General features: G+C 38.3%; 1 protein-coding gene across 2 annotated transcripts in view; it reads left to right on the top strand.

Annotated features, from left to right (window-relative positions):
* MYLK (myosin light chain kinase) overlaps window positions 1-23,056 on the top strand; it is a 2,381,262-nt gene that overhangs the window by 1,134,101 nt on the left and 1,224,105 nt on the right. For both annotated transcript variants that reach the window (XM_044074915.1, XM_044074916.1), the window contains exon 11: window positions 18,147-18,299. In XM_044074915.1, coding sequence (XP_043930850.1) covers window positions 18,147-18,299 — 153 coding nt within the window. The remainder of the gene's footprint in view (window positions 1-18,146; window positions 18,300-23,056) is intronic.

Here is a 23,056-nt window from a genome sequence, read left to right as displayed (position 1 = left end):
GTTTAAGGCTTCCTAGTGCTTTCCAGCAGGTTTTAGAGCAAGTGCTAGTCACAGGGATGCTTAAAGGTAAGATGAAAAAAAAATGGTTTATCCTAAACACTGCAGTGTGCATTAGAGGAGTTAGATGTGAAAGTAACTTAAGTTTTACCTTTCTAAAAAGTTAAGTTTAATGGAGAGTCATTATTTTTAAAACAGCAAGATAGATTCAAAGGGGTGGTCACTTTTGTATTCTGGTACTATGGAATACAGTAGGATGGCTAATAAATTTAAATAGTTGAAGGGGGGGTGATTTCACAATATGATAATTTTGCGCTTACTCACACCAGCCAGTAAAAGCAGAGAGGAAATGAGATATATGGTCAAATTAACATAAGGGGCAGGCAACTAGAAAGACAGTGCCTATAGAGTACATACATGGTGGTTTACAAAGCCCATTAAACATGTGGGAGAAACAGACAGATGTAGGTTTTGTAAAACAGAATTGGAAACAGTCGCACATCTTGTTGCTGTTTGTGATATGGCAGAGGGACTGTATACTGAAAGGCATAATAATGTGGCAAGATTGTTGCATTGGGGATTGTGCAAACATTATAATATCAAAGTAGCTGAAAAACACTGGAAACATGAGTCAGAGAGCATTATAGAAAATGATGAAGTTTATATTACATGGGCTCACCCATTACCAACAGTTCAAAAAATAGATGCGAGAAAACCAGATATAGTAGTCCATGAAAAGATGACCAAGGTAGCATTGATCATTGAAATTGCTATACCCAGTGACTACAGTGTCTTACGTACAGAGACACAAGTAATAAAATACCAGAATTTGCAAGCAGAAATGAGGGCAATGTGGAAGAAAGATACCCAGACGATTCCAGTAGTAGGAGGAGCAACGTGTCATATAAAAAAGAATTTACAATCTTACTGATATGTTACCGATACATGTGCCGCAGTACAAATTGCAGGAGGAGCCATTACTGAACACATTGCAGATGCTGTGAACATATTAATTGCATGAACTTTAATCATACTTTGACTTAGGAATGGGGTCCATTCCCGTCATGGTATTAGAAACCCAAAAAACTTGGAGAAATTAAAAAAACTGGAATGACTGGAGGAAGACAGATTTAATATAAGTAATAGCAGAGAATGAAATGGAGTTATAAGTACAGTACCACAAGTCTTGTACTACTTTTGAAGTAACCTGCATTACTAAAAAACAAACTTGCACATTGCAAATAAAATGTTATATGACATTTGCCATGTGTTTTTATTAACATGTCTCGTTTTATCTGCTGTAAAGTTTTAAAGGCTATTCAGCAGCATCTAACAGTCAATGCTATCTAATAAAGTTTCACATCAAGAATTGACAATTCCACTGATATGGAGGCTTCTGTATTAAATCCCTAGCAATTTGATTTCTTTCCCAGAATACAGAATAAACAAAAATGCTCCAGTGCTTATCAGCAAGACATTCTAGAACTTTTTATAGAAACATTGGCAATTCTCATTCAGTTTGTAGGTGATGCAACAGCTATAAAACAGATACTTAGAAAGAAATGGGCTTTTCCTGTTATGTGTTATTTAAACCTATGTAGTTATTAATGGTATTGTTTATAAGAGCCACAGTGGACTGAAACATCCTGTAAAAAGACAATTACACATTGCAAACATGCAAGTTAAACATTCCAGGCAGACTGCTATGATGTATTTATTGCCTGATATGAATCTTGTTATCTTTTAACTGCTGCTCTCTTCAAGATTCATACTTTTGGAAAAATCTCATAAACATGGTATTCAGAGGCAGAGAGGAATGTCTTGTAAAGTCAGTTCTTGTTTCTTCTAAACAAGTGCAATGTGGTTCTTGTGTATTCTGAAACTCTTCTTTTGCAAAGCTGTCAAATGGCTGGTAGTGTTGAAAGTTTTGAAACAAAAAAATAAATAAAACTGTATGCATAGTGTTTTATTTTAGAAGCAAAGTCTAATCTGGACAAAAAAGGAACTTTATCATCAGAGATTCCTTTATCCCTTCTCAGAGCCTCTCTGCATTTGAGACATGTGGTTTATGGGGAGCACTAGATAATGTCGAGTTACTTCTTCTTTCAGCTTTTCCCAATTAGGGGTCCCCATATCAGATCACCTGTCCGCTAATGATTGGCAGTAGAGTTTTACAGTGTTGAGTTGCCAGCCCGGCACCCAACCTTCCATGGAAGGCTCACACATGCATGCACTCACCCCTAGGGCCAATTTAGAGTGTCTAATCCACCTACAGCATATCTTTGGGATGTGGGAGGAAACTGGAGTACCCGGAGGAAACCCATGCGATCAAAGGGAAAGCATGCAGACTCCACACAGAAGGCACCCCAGCCGAGGATCAAACCGGAGAACCTCTGTGAGTCGACAATGGTAACCACTGCACCACCGTGGCCGCCCGTCAAGTTACTGAAAACTCGAATTTCATATGGTCGAGACCATATGATCGAGTTTCCAAAAATTCGACATTGAAGAAGAAAAAAAAAAACAGTAATAAATATTGTTTTTTATGGGGGCAAGACCCCCTGCACCTTTCCTACCTGAAAATATTATGTCCGTGATTGCACTGTAGCGAGGAAACGGGAAATCTGTTCTGCGCTTCTGCATACAGCGTGGAACAGATTTGCCTTTCCCCACTGTAGTGTGATCTCAGAGTTGGTATATTTAAGTAGGGGGGTGCAGGGGGGCTTGCCCCCTTGCATAAATGATGTGTGTGACTTCTTTTTTTTGTGGTTTGTTTTTTAATGGCGAGTTTCTGAAAAGTCAGTCATATGGTCTCGGCCATATTAAAGTCGAGTTTTCAGAAACCCGACATTCTCTAGTGAATCCAGTTCATGTAGGTAGATTTTTGTCTACTTCATATAATTCTGTTACTTACATTAGAAATACCCATCTGTCATCTAAGCTGTACACCTATAACTTTTGATGCTAAGCAGTTGATGTGTGCAAAAAAAAAAACAACACAGATTTGTAGACTTTAGTTCAGCTTTTAACATTTACATCTACAACTGTGTCCTGTCTCATTCTACTGAAGTTCAAAGACTGGCTGCATAGTGTACTGAGAGTTTTTACCACTGCTTATTGAAAGTGCTGACATATTGCATTTCCATGGTATGCCAAAAGCTGGGTGGCAGAAGGTCCTTCTCCCTCCTCAGCAGCATGTCAAACCAATGCAATCTTGCCTCTCTGGCTTTGTTTTCAAACTGCCCAACTTCAGCTGACACTCTTAATATATTGATTCCTAATCGTGTCCATCCTTGTCACACCTAATGCAAATCTTAACATCTTTAACTCTGCCACCTCCATTTCTGACTCCTGTCTTTTTGTCATTGCCACTGTCTCCAACTCATATAACATAGCTGGTCTTATTACTCTCTTGTAAACCTTCCCTTTCACTCTTACTGGTACCTGTCTATCACCAATCACTCCAGACATTCTTCTCCACCCAATCCACCCTGCCTGTAGTCTCTTCTTCACCTCTCTTCCACACTCACCATTATTCTGAACTGTTGATCTCAAGTATTTAAACTCATCCACCTTCACCAACACTACTCCTTGCATCCTCACCATTCCTCTATCCTCCCTCTCATTCACACACATATATTCTGTCTTAGTCCTGCTGACCTTCATTCCTCTTCTCTCTAGAGCATATCTCCACCTCTCCAGGGTCTCCTCAACCTGTTCCCTACTCTCACTACATATAATGTCATTGGCAAACATCATAGTCCACAGGGACTCCTGTCTGATCTTGTCTGTCAACCAATGACAATAAAGGTATCTTTACTTATCTTATCGGGAGTACATGTTTCAGTCTTTCAGTTTTGGTGGCACAATTGTAAGACCTGTTGTGGAGAAATGAAGGCTCTATGGAGTTAAAATGTGAGGAGCAGCAACATGAAACAAGAGTGGAAAGGTGATTTTGAACATTGAAATAGTCTAGAAATCCGACAGTAGATTCATGACTGTTGCAGGGAAGTTGGCACAAGCAAGTTATGCAAGCCTCAAAACTTTAACAACTTTAGTATGATTAAGGGGAAATAGTATACTATGTCCAAAATTGCTGTATTTTGCAGAAGAAATAGAGAATATAAGTGTGGGATCAGAGGAATAGTATGATGCCAAATGTTCTCCACTTCAAAAAGCCCTGAAGCAAAGCATCCTGCCCATAAAAATCCAAACCTCTGGACATACCAATTGTTTGCAAAAGATACGAGGATGGGCAATATATATCTTCTCAGAGGAAGCTATTCATCAGTACCCACAAATCTTTCTCTTGACCTCTAAACATCTTGTACAGTACCCAGCAGTTTAGCTTAGTGGATTAAAGCCACAGTTAACATGCTTCATTCTATAGTCTTGTTTTTGACTACTGCAGTTTCCACGTGCTTGCTATTTTATTCTGAGTAAGTCATTTAACCACAGCGTGCTCCTGGGTCACCCAGAAAAATTGGCACTTGTACCTTACGAGTTTATCAGGTCCCAGTGGCATAATGGATAAAGCATTGACCTTGTAAACCAGGAAGTGTGGGTTCAAGATCCATCTGGAATGATATAACTTTAATTGGTGGTTAGCACACAGGGTTAATGCTATGAGCTGTTAAAAAAAGTCAAGTTATTTAAGGTTTGATTCCCTTAGCATACATTTGCGTACTCTGGGACTGAGCCATGCTGCTCAGCTGCTTTGATTTAGATGCAGTACTGTGATTTTTTTTTTGGCCTTCAGATTTATCCTTGCTCCTCCTAGATTGTCATTTTCTTCATACAATCAGACTTGTTTACGGGTAAATATCTTATTAAATAAGTAAACTAAGCCTATAAGAAGGTGGAACCTAACAGAGTTGCACGCTTCCCTTATTTTCCCATGGAAACTGTGGCTTGTTAAGTTAAGGTGTAGTTTCATAGGTAAGTACTAGGCAATCTGTCTCCAGACTGTTACAAGCCTAGCCAAAAAAAAACTTATTCAAAATTTCCCTCTAGCCTCAAGGAAGGCAAGACAAGATAGACTGCAAGAGAATTTGAGGCTGCCCATCCAATTATTTAGGTTTACCTTGAAGGTGGCAAGGGTGTTACTCTGCTTGACATGCAGTGGACGTTTGTTCCAAAGGTGAGGGATACATTTGAGGAGATAGGAATCTATCTCACCAATATGTATTATTCATCTGCTGATGAAGTTTTAATTGCTTTAACCAAGTATTTAATGTGACATTGGTTTTGCAAAGGCATAGGAGATTAAATAAGGTTGATTTTTTCATGGCATTAAAGGCTAGACATGGATCTCCATAAAAGAGTCTGTAAGAGACTGAGTAGAGAGAAAGAGCTGCCAGTCTCTCCTGATAACCAAGATTTTTGAGTCCACTGATCTTTTTAGTTACGAATCACTGAGGTTTCTCAAGTTGTGTGATGTGTTTAGATAAATAGATGCCAAAAGGTGCATTACATTCAATAATGAGTCCAATAAGGTATTGGTAAAGGGAAATTAAGATGACGTTGGATGTAGAGGAGATGCTTGGGAAATTAGATGAGCCAGATAAAAAGCTTTCCAAACTACTGTAGAAACATGATGGTCAAATAGGTTCGTAGGTTCATACTAGGCTAGCTGCTCTTCCAGGTAATTTTAAGCCTAGCGAATTTACCTTCAAAAGTGAGAATCAAACCCAGTAGTTTATGTCTGCAAGGTAAACATCTTAACCATTATGTCAGCCCCCAACCCCCAGAAAATAAGGAATTATCAACAATAGTGCTCACATCCTTTACAACACTGTCTGATTGGAGGGGTACATCTTCCATACTGTAAGTGAAGCTGGTTTGTTTACCAAAATGAGCTATGCTACATTTTTTTTACATTTAATTTCAGACCATTTACCTTGCACCAGTTGTTAACATGGTCTAAGCCATGTTGGAGTAATTGCGAGTCAGTTGAAGATCAAATAACACACAATTTACAGTCATCTGCAGACTTTAACCATAAGCCAGAAGTACTGTCCTGAAGGTCTGAGAAATATATGTAAATGGAATGTATATGTGAAAGGACCTAAAACTGAGCCCTATGGGTTACCACTGGTAACTGCTTAGCTTTCAGAAGTGGCACCTGCAACTCTAACCACATGGGTTTTGTCAGGCAATCAGTTAGCTATATATCGCACAATATAAGGATTTATATTCAGATATACATGTCCATCCATAATGATTGCATGGAGAATAGTGTCAAAGGACCTGCCCAGGTCTAGATATGCTGTATGCACTACATAACCATTGTCTGCTGCTTCAGTTACCTTTTCAAAGAAATTAATGAGGTTGAAGAGGCAGGACCTTCCTTTGATAAAGCCAAATTGTTGATGGTACAGGGGTGGGAGATTTTCAATGTCCAGATTAATTTACTCTGAGATAATGTGCTCCACAGCTTTAAATATGAGGCTAGTGAGACTAATGGGTCTGTAGTTACCATGGTCTTTTGTTGGTCCTACCTTGTATAATGGCATTAGAATAAATGTCTTCCAACTACCGCTGTGGAATTGGTCCCAGCTATAGAGAACATTCCCCAGCAGTTTGTGTATGTATCTAGCATCAAGACAAATTGTAACAAGACAGTAATAATGCTTATGGATAAACCAATTAAAGAAATACAGTGAAAGAAGGAATATAGAGCCCTTTGTAGCAGAAGTGTAGCAAGGGCGGGGCAAGAGGGGCAATGATTGTGTTTATTACAGTAAGGTTTTTGCTACCTGGGGTAGGTTACTGGCTTTGTGATATCTGCACAGGCTGTTGAGTAAACCAGCTATGCCTCTGTATGGAGTAAAGAATTTATAAAACGTAGAAATATTTATTAGAGAAAATCCTACAGTGTTCGATAATCTGAATCTTTAAAAACTATGGGACGAATTGTTTGTACCAGTATGTGCTTAGAACTACCTCAGACTCTCAAGAGCTGAGCAGAATTATTGTGTTTAGCCCAATGCTCATGGCCAAAGTTATGTATGCACTTAATTTCCTCTCCCACCATACAATAAGAGGTTGGAACAACTAGTTGTTACAGTTATTTCGCTGGAGCTAGTGAATATGATTTCCCAAAATATAATGCTCAGAAATATTGGGCATGGAGGTTTCAGCCAATCAGTAATCATCAGCTTACTAAAGTTCTTGATTTTATTAGATTCTTGAAAGAGACCATATGCAGACAAATTGTCATTTTAGCTAGACCTCCTAAAACATCTAACATAGACTCCTGAAGATTGGAATGTTTGTCACAATTTCAAAACCATTTTAACTTTGGAATTAAAGAAACAGCTGTAGTACAGGCCATACTTCTCAACTGTCCAGATTTTCAGAGAATGTCCAGATTTTCAGAGAATGTCCAGATTTTTGCCTCATATTTTTGATTTGTTCCCCATAAAATGTATTGTTTTCTGGCAAGTCACTTTGGACCGATGTTGCTAAATAATGACATACATTTAAGTTTCAGACTTTATATCCTTCAAAAATGCATGTTAACATAAATTCCATTATTCTTAACAACTTTCTAAATTCATAAGAGCAATATTTAAATTCTGTCCTTATTTTGGTGCTTTTGTCCCCCCATCATTTTAAGGTTTTGTTCAGATTCCTTGTGCTAAGAGTTTGAGAGGTGTGGTGCAGCCTTGTGCTAAGAGTTTGAGAGGTGTGGTGCAGACGTCTACCAGGAGTTGAAATATACTGTGATACCAGTCTGGGTTTCTGATAGGCAGTAATCCTCTTTACTTTAAAAAATGGGACAGTGGAATTAACATACTCAGAAAAAAATCAAAGCTCTGTATTAAGTGCAGTTTACTAATTTAAAGATTTCGAAAATCTAGGCCTGAAATCAGCTAGACTTCCAAATAACTTCTAGCTGAGATGTGCAAGCCACACAAATTCTGGTAAGTTGGCCTTCACTCTAGGCCCAGAATGTAAATGCTGAATTTATTCAGCAGATCGATCATAGCCTCCCCTGACTAAGTTCATGTAGTAGTATTCACCCAAGGCTTACAAGTCACATACGATTCCTATTGGGACACCCATGAAAAGCAGTCTTCATCCATGGAGTTTACTAGGCAAGCTGGGAAAGGCCCTTCTTGCATATCTCACATGCATGTATGTAGACACACACACACACACACACACACACACACACACACACACACACACACACACACACACACACACACACACACACACACACACTCACTCACTCACTCACTCACTAGGGATAATTTAGATTTGCCAAAGCCTTTGGGTTGTGGAAGGAAACTGAAGTACCAAAAAAAAATGTGAACACAAGGAGGCTATCCAAACTGTGCATAGAAGGCATCCCAGTAGAGAATCAAACTGGAGAACCTCTTGCTGTGAGGTGGCAATGCTGATAACTTTACCACTGTGCCACCCTCTTTTTGTGATATAGTAGATATTAAAATAATGAAAAAGTTGTGTATAAAACTGCAGTTTTCCTGTTTGACTTTAATTTGTGAGCTGGCAGAGTATACCTCCCACTTAGGTAAAGTAAAGCAGTCGACAGCAGTCATTAATTATGTGAATATACCTACTTGAGCTGCTTTAAAAAGAGAGGGCTGCGGCCCAACTGGGCAAAGTCGCCTCAGTGCAGAAGTAGTAATTTGTATGGAACAAAACTTAGGGAGAATTCATGTGGAAAAGAGAGATTTGGAAGACATATTTGCCTGTTAGTACAGAAGGAAAATTGCCTGGAACAGACATTTGCCTTCTGACACAGACGTTTTGTTGCTTGGAAGGAACATTGGCTAACTGATACAGCGGAAGAACTTTTGCAGGACTGGAGATTCTTGCCGTTTACCAGTTGGAGGACTTCTTGGAAGAGGAAAACTGTGTGGACAAAGTAAGACATTGCAATATTGCTTCATTAGGTTTAGACTTATCACTGGAAATAAAGTGCACTAAACTTATCAGTTTTGTCTCATGTGTTTTATCCACTACAGTAATACACACACACACATTTCATATACATGTAAATCATAATGCTTATATGATATTCTAAAAAGTGGCAAAGAAAAGGCTTAATTGATAAGACTTTGTGCTCAATATGTAACACCAGCAGTAAATGTGGTCTTTGTCCAGATTATGTGTTTCAGAAAGTCATGAGTAATTTGGAGTGAATTTTTACGTTAAATATATAAGGTTACCAGTTATATTTATTAAAATGCTCCAGAATTCTACACATTAAGCCTATGAAATCTGTATTTGGACAGAGAGTTTTATTGGTTGTGTTTAACTACCTTCTTTGTAAAGCATTTGTTTACAAGGTATGGGAACAGTCAAATAAATGTCATTATACAAATTAAACGTACATGGGATTCAACAGCTTCAGAGTAGCCTTCTTGTCTGCATATGTAGCACTATCCTTCCCTTTCATGTTTTAATATGGAAGGCACATTCGAATTTCTGAGCAAAGACAACTAACATAATCAGTTATGGAAGAAAAGTAGCAGAACGTGGTAATCCTATAGATAATACCCGATTAATAAATATGTCATTATGTAAAAGGTAATTTATCATCCATACAGTCGTATTATCTGTATATCTTCATCACTTAGGAGTTGGGTGACTGTTGTAGATATGTATCTTAATACCAGACAGTCTGAGTGAATGATTGTTATGCTTGTCCTAAATATGGTCAGCCTTTCTGTCCCGGATCCCATTTCCTCAACATGTGTCCCTAACCATATGTTCTATTTAATCAGGTGACTGCAAGATTGCAAATCACGTGGTTACTTTCCCCCTTTCATATTGTTTTCTGTTTTCCCCATGGTTGTATATGGCTGTGAAGTTACTGTGAATAAGTCGGGAGTGAACTTCCCAATAGGGAATGCAGAGAGATCGTACCCCTGCAAAAAACAAAGTTAGATGTCTTTTGCTGGGTAGATTCAGTGCATTTTTTCTTGATCATTTCAGATTGATGTTTAAGCCTATTCTCATAGTGCTTTTTTTTTTTTGTATTGTTAACCTTTTTGTTTTTGTATAATTTTATAATCTTATCTGCCATTGAAATGAAACTTAGATATGTAATAAACATTTTCTTGGTATAAAATATGGAACCATGCGCCATAGCTCAAAACTTTCATATGCAAACCATAAGCAAACTATGGGTAATATCAGATTCCTCATCTTCTTTATCTCTTGTCTCGGACTACTTTACATTTCTTTGACATAACAAGTTTGAAAGAGTATGGTGGCAACATTGTGGCTATCTACATAAAGGTTTTCAGTTATCCTTAGATACTCAGAAGGATTATTAACTACACTGTGTTATTGCTAATGTCATAGTTTGTGGGGCCACTAGGGTTAACCTAGAGTTATTCTTGCATGGCATGATCTTTGGATCCCTCACTTAGTATGTACTCACACTAATGAAACTTGGGCTTTTGAACACTGCCCATGTGACAGATTAACACAGCTGAATTCATGCATTCCATTGGCTTCTTAGAAGAGTCTGTAGTGGTAAACTTAGAGGCAGATGACCAGTGCTCAGTGGTGCAAAGTATATATGATTAGGTACCTGCCTGGGTACCTCATCGATACTATCTTAGCCTTCCAGGTGAAGCACTGGCCCACAAAACTATACATACTATGGGGCCTGCTTTTTGAGTTACAAAAATGTTTACAGACTGAGGAAGTTAAAATGTGCTTTTCTTAATAGAAGTAGGCATTTTATCATAAGACACCAGAGCAAAAGATAAATCAAAGCACAACATATCTCATTCATAAGAAATATTGGGATTAAAAGGTTTGTCCCAATGCAAATATGTTCAAAAGACAATGTGCACTCTTGCAAGAAGTGCAAACTTTGTTTTTGTTTGTCATGAGTGCAGAATATAGTGCTGGTGCTTACCCCATTTCCGAGTGGTATAGAGCCCAGCTCACTCTGTCATTTCCTCTTAATAGTGATTGCTGCAGGCACTTCTTTGTATGTGAGTCCAGATTCTACAGGACAGGAATTTACTGCATTTCCATTTTAGGAAAGTCCAAGACTGTCTGGTAAGGAAGCTGTGTGAAGATCTGCCCTGGATTGAATGGATGTACTCAAGGTTGCTGCATACTGGCAAAGAGCTTTTCATTCCATTCCTGGTAAATGCAGCCACACTGTCCCAGAATTCCTGGGAGCAGTCTTGATGCATTAAAGAATGCAATGGCTGCCCCTCTGTCAAATGCAGACGTCACTAAAGCCAATTTTAGATATGTTTCTTTGCTTCCTATTTTTATTAAAATCCCCAGTTCTGTGCCTGAGGTGTAGGTGATTGCACGTAAGGTAGCATGTGGAATACTGCCAAGGAATCAGAATGACATTCTGTCACATGGTCAGATAAATGTGGATAGGGAATGGTAACAAGTATACCTATTCAGTCAGTTACCTGTTATTGATGTTAGAAGCAAGCTGCAAAATCTAGATTTCAAGGAAGGTCTCATCAAGCAATTCTAATGATATCAATACAAGGAATATATATGAAGGAAATATGCACACAGCACTTGGACATCTGCTGTTTTCATCATTTAGAAACAGCTTAACTTAGGAGATCCCTGTGCTTTAGGCACTGCTGTACACAGATAACTTGGGGTAGCTTGACACTGTCCCATTTTCTAGATAGGGGAGAAGTCACATTAACAATGACCTAAGCAAACTGTGTGACTAGGTCTCCACACATTTGCTGCAGGAATTCACTTCAAATTCAGTTAATGTTTTGTGGCATGTTTCACTAAACTGCTGGTTACTACAATAGAGTAAGTGTGCTTCAAATGGCATAAGGAGTAAGTTAATGCAAATATTCAAATGTTTGATATTTGGCTAGATCTGCTATTGCCTTGTGTTTTCTAGTGTCAGTGCTGCACTTTTAAAGTTCTCATAGCATTTTGGAGCAAGTAAAAGAATCGGCAAACGTCTGTGTCCGAAAGCAGTTAGTTCAACTACGGTCTGCTTGCAGCAACTAGTATGTCAGGGAGAAGCCACAGATGACTGGAACCTCCACAAGCTGAAGTGATGAAGTTCATGTCTGAAGTTCTGAATGAACACTAATGCTGAATGCATAAGTGTCTGGTGTGGTTTTCAGTTCGGGAAGAGCAAACTTTGTACTCCATTGATTACCACAGAAATTAATTAGAACCAGCTATTGTCCCTCTAGAGAGAGCAGCTGTTTTTGTAAGATGTTACTGTATCACTGCACTATTTTAAGATTTCCTGGTTCATCTTACCCATTGCTTGAATTTCCAAGGGTTAGGAGCAATATTAGTGATCTGGTACTCTTAGTTGTGACCACAGAAACCTCTACTTCTGTTGTTTGTCAACAGATGCCCATAATTTGGACATTTTCTTAACATTTCAGGCTAATGTTTACTATAACTTGCCTACTACTTAACATTGTTGACTCATTTTCAACAAGCCAATTATATCTTTTTTGCTTTTGAACTACAGATTTGTTATGTGCTTTTATTTTGAAATATTACTTCATACAGTGACTATAAACTGACCGTTTCAAGTGGATTTTTTCAGAATCTTTATCCCACAAAGATATTCATTATGCAGTCATAAATGTGCCATGGTTTATACATTGGCTTCCATATTAGTTTTCTAAAAGTATCATGCAAAACTATTGCTAGTTGGACACATTAACTTGCATTTCACATGATTTGCTTAGAACATTGTCGATTTTCAGTTAGGCTTAGTTCAGCTTATTGTTTATGAGATAGGTAGTTTTAAGAGTCTAGCCTGTCTGGGTTGGACTGGAACCCCCGCCACCACCACACACACTCAGAATTAGCTTCTCTGTATTTCTTCTACCAGCTTAACATGATATTAACTGTGCCATACCCCTAAATTGCATTGTGTGCTGTTGGGAATGAATGAATATTTATGAAACAGTAGCACATTAACAATTCTGCTATGGAATTATGTATTTATTAATTGGCATTTGTTGACCGGGAAAGTCCACTGGGCTTGAGACTCATTTTCAGTGGAGGCCCAGGGAGAAAAGCTCCAAATTACATGAAAATCATTCTGTAAGGAAACAAAATTATAATTATAAAGCAAGTGAAATAATACAGAAAACTATCTAAACAGCAAATATTTGTAAAAAGGCAGAATACAGTAACAGTGGAACATTAGCATGTAGGAAAATTATACAGTTAGAAATATTTAACAATACAGCTCAATTTTTTTTTGGGGGGGTGGGAGTAGGAAAAGAGAAAGATAGAATTAGAGAGTTAAACTTAAAGGTAAGACAGATATAGTTAGAATCTTATAGCCAGGCAGTGGGAATAAGTAGATTATAGGTGGCATATATTAAATGGTAGTATTAAAAGTAGAAAGTGACAGAGAAAAGAAAATGTGTTAAGATGGTTGTATTGATGTGTGGACTATGATACTAAAAATTAGGGATAACTCGTATGGTGTAACAGCATAACATATACATAAGTATGTTTGCTACGTGAAACAGTTTTGCAGATTAAAGAGGCTGCACATATGTGTTGCATGTGCGGCTGGGGTTATCAGTGAGATGTTTTAGTTTTCTTTTAAATGAGATTATGTTGTCTAATTCTGTAACTGATGATGGGAGGGTGTTCCACAATTTAGTTATGGAATGTGAATAGAGGCAGCTACCTGCTCTTTTGCTAGGTTTTGATACTTTAAGTAGGTGTTTGTTGTTAGAGCATAGATGTTTGGATGGGACGTAAGGTTCAATGATATTTTTCAGGGAAGGGCAATACTTGGGTTTATAAGCAAGTTTATGGGCAAAGGTAAGTTGTGTGTAATATAGGTAATGTCCAAATTCTAGCCAGTTTAATTCTTTAGTTGCCTGGCAATGGTGGGTGCGATTTGGTTGGGCTGATGCAAATTTTGCAGTCTTATAATAACAGGACTGTAGTTTGTGTTGCAAAGAGTTGTGGAGATTGGTGAAGATAGGAGACCCATATAGTAAGGCTGGAAGGAGAAGACTTTTTGAAAGTTTTATTCGGATGGATTTGTCTAAGTATTTTTTGTTTCTGTAAAGTTTGCCTAATTTAAAATGAGTCTTTTTTATTGCGTTATTAATATGCAAGTCAAAGCTAAGTTTGCTGTCAATATAGAATTCAATTCTGTAATCACACAAAAATTAACTTAACAGAATTTTACCATCGTACTAAATTCATGAAATTGGACTATGGAATGAATACACTAAAATCTCTGGAAAAGTACTATAAATTATGCAATTTATAAGCTAGCATTTCCTAAATGTAGATTCATAATGCTGCGATTTTCAGTATATTTATTTGAAAATTAAAATAATCATTTTTTTGAACTACATCATAAGAGTGATAGTCCTTTTCCTATGAAAATTAAATGCTCTAAAGGAGGATTTTTGTCTCAATTTCAAGTTCTATTAAATACCATTTCAAATATTTTTAAGAAAATATTAAAATCATTTACCATTTACTGCTTGGATTCATGGTGTAGCAACTGGAATATGCTTTATATAAAGTTCTCATAATGTTTCAGTGTGTCTGCAGGTGTCACGTTGAACTTCACTACTTGAACTAAAAACAAAGTAGTGAGGTTGCTTTGTTATATTTGTCTTTTTTGTTTGTTTTGTTTAAATTAAAAACTGTTATATTGCCATTGTACCTCACAAATGCAAGCACTGCTGCTGCATGGATAAAGATCAGAAATTCTGCCCCACAAAATGTTTTCTACTTGCTTTACAAAGTTACCACTTTAGCACACTTACTCTCAATTAGCATTTTTCTTGCCTATAATTTCAGTATTTTCATTGTCGTTAACAATATCGTAACTACTTTCAACTCTAAACAAACTGCCTTTTCATGCTCAGAAGTAATTTTATATGTGCTTTGCAAAATGTAGTTTCAAACTTCGTATAAAATATTTTTAATCTATTTTAAGAAAGATGGTGATAAAGCAAAAACATGGCCAACTGTCTTTGCATACCAAAAGAAGGTTTCACATTTGTAATCCAGTATCTCCTTCCAAAGTATACACAGTTGTTTTTTATACTTTATTTCTGGAAAGACTGATACAAATACAGCAGTTTAAATCCTAACTTTGAAACAACAGCAGCAATATGCAACTTGTACTGTTTGCAGTGCGGTTTTTCACTGTTGAAACGGACTTCTTTTTGTATGTCAGCAGCACAGCACACTTTCCTTGCATACTCTGGCAGATATTCCGCAAGTTACTATAAATGCCTTTGGAATGCAAGATTATTCCAGTTTTTCCATTTTACATTCTAATACTTCATGATTTATTTATTTTTTATTTACTTATTTAACATTTGTTAACTCGGAAAGTCCAACTTGGAACTAAGACAATTTTCATTGGAGACCTGGGGAGAAACACTCTAGACACATGTCTTTGTAATGTGGGAAGAAACATGAGCACCCGGAGGAAACCCACACAAACGCAGAGACGACATCCAGACTCCAGACAGAAGGCACCCCAGCTGAGAATCGAACCAGAAATCCCCTTGCTGTGAGGTGACAACTTTACTGCTGCACCACTGTGCAGTCTATATTTTCTCATGTACGAAACTGCAGCCTCAAGGCTAAGATTTCTTACCTCATGCAGCAGGTCCTACAAAAATACACTCTATGACTAACTACCCCTTGCTATTTACCAAGAAATAAACACAGGTACAGTTTTAGTAATGTACTGCTATAATAAAACTACATTTCTGTAGTAGCACAGCTTGATAATGTACTTGTATTATAAGGCTGAATAGCTGCAATGCTAACTTTAGCTATAGTACATAGATGCCTGCAGTGATAGCTTTAACTACAGTGCAAAATTAGATGCATTAATGCTGCACAATCAGATATGGTCACTCTGCTTATGAAGGGATTGAGCTATATGCAGAGGCAAAGTATGTGAGCCCCCACACCACTTTACTGTCCAAAACTAATGAAAGAAATTCCACTTAGTTGCAACTGCTGGCTAAGCTGAGGCCTTCTGTTTATGAACTTGAACAGGTGAACATGAAGGAGGAGGAAGTACAGTGAGGGCTTGGTAACTGAAGAGTTTGTGCTTGTAATTTACATCCGATTCTTGTTTAAGTTGCTACTGCAATGACGTTCACTAGAGAAGAAGCACTGAATCACATGCAGTGGAGACAAAACATTACCGTGATGGAGTGTAATCAGGGAATCCCCAGTTTACATGAATAGCATTCAGCAGGACAAGGAAGAAGTGACCAAAGTTTCTACTTTCGCTTGATGCAAACTGGCTTTCATGTTTCTGGGAAAAGGGTAAAAAAGTTGTAAACAGACAGTATTATCCTTTATAATCTTGAAAGTCTTCCCAAAGAGGGTCCTTAATGAGAGCAATTAAACTAAAGCTTGGGATTCATCATCCCAAGCAGTTTGGGATGATTGAAGATTTGACATCCTTGTCCTAATAAACCCATGACTTGTAATAGTTGGGGAGAAACTTCTGGATTTAGGTGGTGCAATACTAAATCTCAGCATCACAATGCTTACTGGAAATGGGGGCTCGGAGAACAGAATGAAAGCAACAACTTTCAATTCTGTAATGATTGTCTCCTAGTAGCTGACTTCCTGTACAATTCACATTCAGCTCTGTCAACTGATTGTTTTACTTGTGTTCTAATATTAATGCCTAGACATTTCATGCTTTTCCAGTTTTCTTATCTTTGAAAACACTTTTCTTATAGCATTACATGAAACACAGGCAGTGAGTGCACTATTACCTCTGGCAAAGCAGTGGTAGGAACATCACGGGCCACAATCCTTTCTAATAAAACCAGCAAAATAAAATACTTTCAGGAAATTATAACTCTACATTGTTTTGGGGTTTTTGCCTCCTCAGGTAGTAAAGACTGCATGAGAAAAAAGTACCTTTTCTTAAGTATGGGGCATCTGACTCAGTCTAGTCCTTCACCAGATATTATTGTCACGGAATGGTTTTATCCTGTTACATGAAATAATTATCTAGTTATTCTTCTGTCTCTTTGCCAATTTAAGTATTCTTTGAACTGCATTTTATGCTAAATGCTCACCATTTCCCATGTTTGTAAATGTGGATTTTATACTGTACTATTTAGTTTTCTGTCTTGTGTTGCTCTTAGAATTTTAATAAGGCCAGTGCTTTTACTCAATAAAAATGTCTTTTTTCATGCAGGACATGGATCTTTGACTAGGCTGTGTTGTTATATTTACTGATATATGTTTAAACGTATTGAGTGGTAATAGCTCCATCTTATAGGCTCCTTCATTCACTGTGTTGCAACTTTTGACTAATAAGCATTCACGCAGCATTTTCATTGTAGGCATACTGTAATCTGATGTACCCAGCTTTATGAATGTGAAAGGACTGCAGGGGTATTAATCAGAATGTGAACAGTGGAGAAAGGCTGTCCAGTCTTACAGCTGCAAAAAGCTGCAGTACAAAGAAATGCATGTGAAATAGTTGCAGCTTTACATACAGTAGCAACTGACTCAGTCTGGTCACCAAGAGGGTATCCAATGCAGTTAGCATTTCTAGTGTGAGTCGCTGGTTCTCCTTCTGCCAAGTGCTTCAGTGAGACACATACTTAATAACATTTACTTCATAGCTGATGATGTATTTTGCCATGGTAGCACCACAAGAACAATTTCTATATACAGACACTTTTATCTGTTTAGTGTATTAAAACCATGTCAGTTTTTAATTTTCTTTGCAAACTTCCACAAATGCATCTCTGTATGATTTCTGTTATTGCATTTTGCTAAAAATAAGTCCCTCTGAACCTAGAGGCCTTGCTGCTACTTCATACATCATTTTGTGTTATTACTAACTTAAAAAAATCAGTAAAATAAACATAATATTAAAATGTTTTCCTCTGAGTATATTGTTTGGAAGTAGTACCCTCTGAACCACTTTAATTCATACTTAAACTGCAAGCATAAACCGAAATATTGATACTGTCTTTAACCTACCCCCATTTTGTTTCCTTTAAATGAAAAAAATGGATGTTGGGGAACAGGTTCTACCCTCACACTTCTGATAATATTCCATGTTAAGAAACATGATAAAAATATAACTGAATCCTGGCTGTACTGACTTTTCTCTCTCCCTTTTTTTTTTTATGCAGACAAGCCCATCCAGTATGCACACTCCTCTCTTGAAAATGGAGTTGCAGCATTAAAAGTGCAGGATGCCCTGCCAGAAGATGGTGGCATTTATACATGTGTCATTGAAAACAGCAAGGGAAGGGCTTCTTGCAGTGCAAGGGTCATAGTACTGGGTAAGTTTACTCACAGTTTGTTGCTTTGTTCACCATTTGTTGGAGACTGATGGAGAGTTACAGGTTACTTTATATTTGTTGCTGTAGTCAGCAAGAAGAGAGTAATCAGTAGTTATTTCAAATAATATTGTCTGTGTGTGAATAACCAAAGAATTATGTCAAAATCTGACTTAAAATCAGGCCATCTTCCTGTGTTCTAAGTGAATTGTAGCTCTAGCTATAAGTAGACTTGGGTACCTGAGGGCTACTGGGTGAAAAAAGCAGGGTGTAAAAAATATTTCTGAATATTTTGGGGGGCAGATAGGTGCAGATGCATGTATGCCAAAAAAGATGATTGATTGTGTTGGTGCGGAACACTGGTCAAATGCTGAACATAGGGAAGGGGCAACACTGAGCAGAGATTCAAGTCATTGAATCCTTAAGGAACAGTTTATTCTACTTGGCGAAATGCAATAACAGATATAAAAATATATAAAAATAGTGTCCAACATTGTTTAAACATCTAAATACATGCAACAGTCCATCAACAAAACCATTGGGTGATGAGGGTTGGTATAATGGTTAAAGTGTTTACATTAAAGGCACAAGGTACAGGGTTGGATTCTCACCTTTGGAAGTATGGCTAGGCTTAAAAAGACCCCCTGGAGTCTTTAGCCTAGTAATCACCTGTGAATTTATGAAATAAAAGTCCCAGAAAAAGGTAGTCTTGATACTCCATAAATGATACAGGTGTAAATAATAAAGGGTTTCCACATGATGTCCAGAGATAGAGATTAAGCCCCATGTTCCCCTGGAGCATCAGTACCTGGCGTACCGCAAGTAAAGTGACCACATTAATTCAGAATACGTAAACAAACAAGAACTTGAAAAAAAGTTCAAAAATATATTGCTGCATAGAAAAATTGGCACAGTAGATTTTCCGTAGGGGCTTCCATAAATTATGTATGGCAGCAAAATTGTGCAAAATGTTCCAAACCAGTGCAGGGCTCATTAAAGTGAAAACAAGTTGCCACAGGGACATTCCAAAAGAGGAGCACAGCCACAGCACAGCCTGTGCTCAAAGTGAGACTCCACAGATTCCACAAAACAACAAACTGTTAAAATAAGCACACCAGGTCAGTGTAGGTGTCCAGAAATGAAATGTTGCCTGCCCAGTGACGTTCCAGATTGGGAAGAAATCATAGTCACATCACACATCCCAGAAGAGCAGCAAGATAGGCCCCATGGCAGCAGAATCATAATTCATATGTACCTCAGAGAGATGAACACATAGGCAGTGTACAAAATTTTACCCCACTGGCCAGTAGCAATGTTAGTACTTAGTTGGACAAAATCTTGGCAACAAAGCATGTACAGACACTAGTGCCATAAGAACAATCCACCCCAGATATCTGTAGTTATCCTAAGCAAATCTTAAGCACAGAGCTTGGGAGAAGATTCGATGATCATGCTGCACAACCCATCACCACTGATTGGTGGAAGAGGGAGGTCCACTTAAGACAGACTGGCAGAGGGTATCATGTGGTTCTGCTCATGGCAAAGAACCCTGAATAGGCCATGCAACCATGCAGTCCATATCCTACAGACAGCCCTAAAGCAGCAATGCCACCTTTCTGTGTTGTTCTGTGTACAAGCGAGTGCAGCTGCCAACAGGTCTACAGCAGCGCAGAAGGAGTTGGTATGCTGGAACCTGTCTGTGCTGCTGGGCTGTGTGAGTACCAATCCACTAGGGTTTCCGTATTCGTAATTGCTAAACCAGGTAAAGCAGGGCTGGTGTTTGGGGATCAATGCTCCTCCAACAGTGCAAATGCTGCAGGTATGTCCCCTGAGGCTAGATATGCCAGAGCAAAGACATCCTTACCTCCTGTTCTACTGGTGTGTATGCCATTTGCTTCAGTTGGAGGCCCAGTTTCTGCAACCTATGCTGTAGTATTTTTCTTAAGTGGAACAGACAACAGTACGCATATGCATTGACTGAGGCCCTCTCAAAAGCAAGGAGTATTAATTCAGGTGACATTCAGACCATACTCCTTTACTAAGGCTAATACCTATCTAAACATTTGCCAATATCACTCCTGACTTTTTGGTACCAGTTGAGAAGTATATTAAAAAGCCATTGTGGCCAACTGTGCATAGCTGACAGTGAACAGATGTTCTGGTGGGAAATGTTTCATCAGTGTTCTCTTCCCTTGTTAGTAGGCCTTGCTGTTGTCCACAGCCATATACCTCTCCCTTCCAGATAATGTATGTGTCACTGTGTATGGGTACATTCTCTGGACTCATATCCAGGGCTGACTTGAAGGTCTTCATAGCAGTGGAGAAATCACTTTTCTCATGCCACTGTATGTGCTGCTAAATGCTGCACCACTGCTCAGTTGGTGTTCTTGGTACAGGATTCCACAGTCACTGCTGTTACCTCTCTAGAGGTGCTAGCCCCTTGCTTTATTGTCTCCATGAGATGTGCAGTTGTCACATCCTCCAGGGTGGGGAAATTGTGGTTTGCAGTTCACATCATGAGCATCTAACCCACTGTAGTTAGCCAGATTATTATCCTGACTCAGCACTTGCTGGTGCGTTTCTGCACACATCCCCCTGGTAGGCCCTTCCGTTGGTGGTGTGCTCCTTGTGTTATCTGAAAGCTTCTGTCATCAGCACAAGCTTGTCATGCTGTGACTACACGGTCTCAAACACCTTCCCATTTTTTTCTGAAGCTTCTTCCTGATACTTGCCTTCAAATGGTGTCATGATGCTCCTATGCAACCTGTATGGAATCCTGAATGTCCTACACTTTACATGCCTTCCACTGTACATAAGTTTAACCATAATTGGAATCTCCCTCACTGATATTGGTCATAACTTTCAAACCAACACTTTATATAGTATGTAGAATTATAATCTGCTGACCTTATCTTGTGTCTGTTACCACATGTTATTATTTTAACCCAGTATCCCTATTACTAACATACGTTTAATTTCCCAAACTTAGTACTAGCAGTTGTAAACTTCTCTATGCCTAGCCATTGGGAAACAGTAGGGGGCAGCAATACACTTCTGCAGCAGTCACACTGTACAGAAAGAGATGTCTGAGCACATAACCACAACTCCCACTTAGCTAAAAGGGGGAATGGTGGCTTACTTCTGGAACAGCCAGGTAGTCATGCAGCTGTCCAAATTGCGCATCCATTAGGCAATTTGCTTCATGGGTAAATAGAGCCACAGAGAAACATGATGGAAGCAAAAAGCCATAATAAATGGCTAACTGAAATTCGCTGACAGCGTACTTTCCAGCTGTGTCATTAGCTTAAGTCTATACCATTTTAACAGTTATTGAAAAACACCCCAACTAATTTTTACAGTGCCCCACTCTAAAAAAACAATTAGGGTCCTTGTATCAGTGTTTTCTTACATAACTGCCTAAATTTTTACAATGCAGCTGAAAGATCACCCCAGAATTAAATCCAACAACCATTTTAGACAAAATGAAATAGAAGATATGGTAAGTTTCTACATATCCCAGCATCTTTGTTGTGTGAAGGAAGGTCGAATCTCATGGTCTCAAAACCTGAAGTAGTGATGATAACCGGCACTGTCCCATATCCTACAGTAATATTTGCTCCTTTACTGTGTAAAAGTATAATAATAATGTCAAATATAATAGTGTTTGGTATAAATGTTTGTGAGGTTTATAGTTTGGTTAGTAGAATGCACTGTTAGTATTACTGAAAGTGTCCTCTTTTGTTTGCTTATATAATGTAGATAAGGAGGCAGTCTCCAAAAATTCTGGGCCTTTTCTGATGTGTAAAAGTACATAATCTGACTCACACAGTATGCAAAGGGGAAGCGGTCTGTCTTAAAACTACATGAAGCATGAATGTGTTAGCTGTCCCAAGACTCCAGTCTTCTGTAGATCGTACTATATATAAAACCACTGGAAAAAAATCTACTTATCTTTTTTCCATCCCTCAACCAAGGAGGAATTTTTTTGGCTCTGTGTATGGCCATAAATTTGTGCAACTCATCTCTCACACATCACATACACTGACACTGGAATTATGTAGGCACATTTGCAGTTTTCACATAATTTTTACAGTATAAAGCTGTATTAAGTGTCTTTGACCAGTTATGTAAGGAAACCTAAATGCTTCAAAAGGCAGTGTGTGCATGCTGACTTTGGTAGCTAGCTATTGCAAATCACAAGATCTGTGCTATTCCAGCCTTCATAATGAAAATGAGATCTGATGTGTACAAGCATGTTGTGACAGAGTATGCATGAAAATAGTAAGAATCTGGCTGATGACTAAAATGCTTACCAGGTTTTCCAAACCAAAAGTCAGACCAAGGACTTGGAAATTCAAACTGAAAGGACTGGTTTGTCTACACACACACACACACACACACACACACACACACACACACACACACACACACACACACATGAATGTGAGCATGTTCTTTTAGCCATTGTATAGCTATGGAAGGTTATGCCAGTCATTATCTCTCCCTCTAAGAAATAGGCTGGAGAATGTTCTAAGTTCATGTACAGAATGAAAACCGACTGTGTCTTGGCCAATTTGCAGTTAGCACAGATGGCCAAAGGTTATGGCTTGTTTTGTGCTGTGAAAAGCTGATCGTGCAATACTAGGCAACCAAGAATGTTTACTAAAATTTGCAGCATTCATTCATTTTTTAGTAATTGGCTTAATTTAGTTTGTGATTGTGGGGCAGCCAGAGACAATTCTGGGTTACAGGCAGCTGGA

Source organism: Protopterus annectens, chromosome 6.part0 (genome assembly GCF_019279795.1).
Source record: "Protopterus annectens isolate FY-2018-M chromosome 6.part0, PAN1.0, whole genome shotgun sequence".
Taxonomy (NCBI): Eukaryota; Metazoa; Chordata; order Ceratodontiformes; family Protopteridae; genus Protopterus; species Protopterus annectens.
Note: the sequence above shows the minus strand (reverse complement) of the source record. Positions and strands in the feature narration are given on the sequence as shown.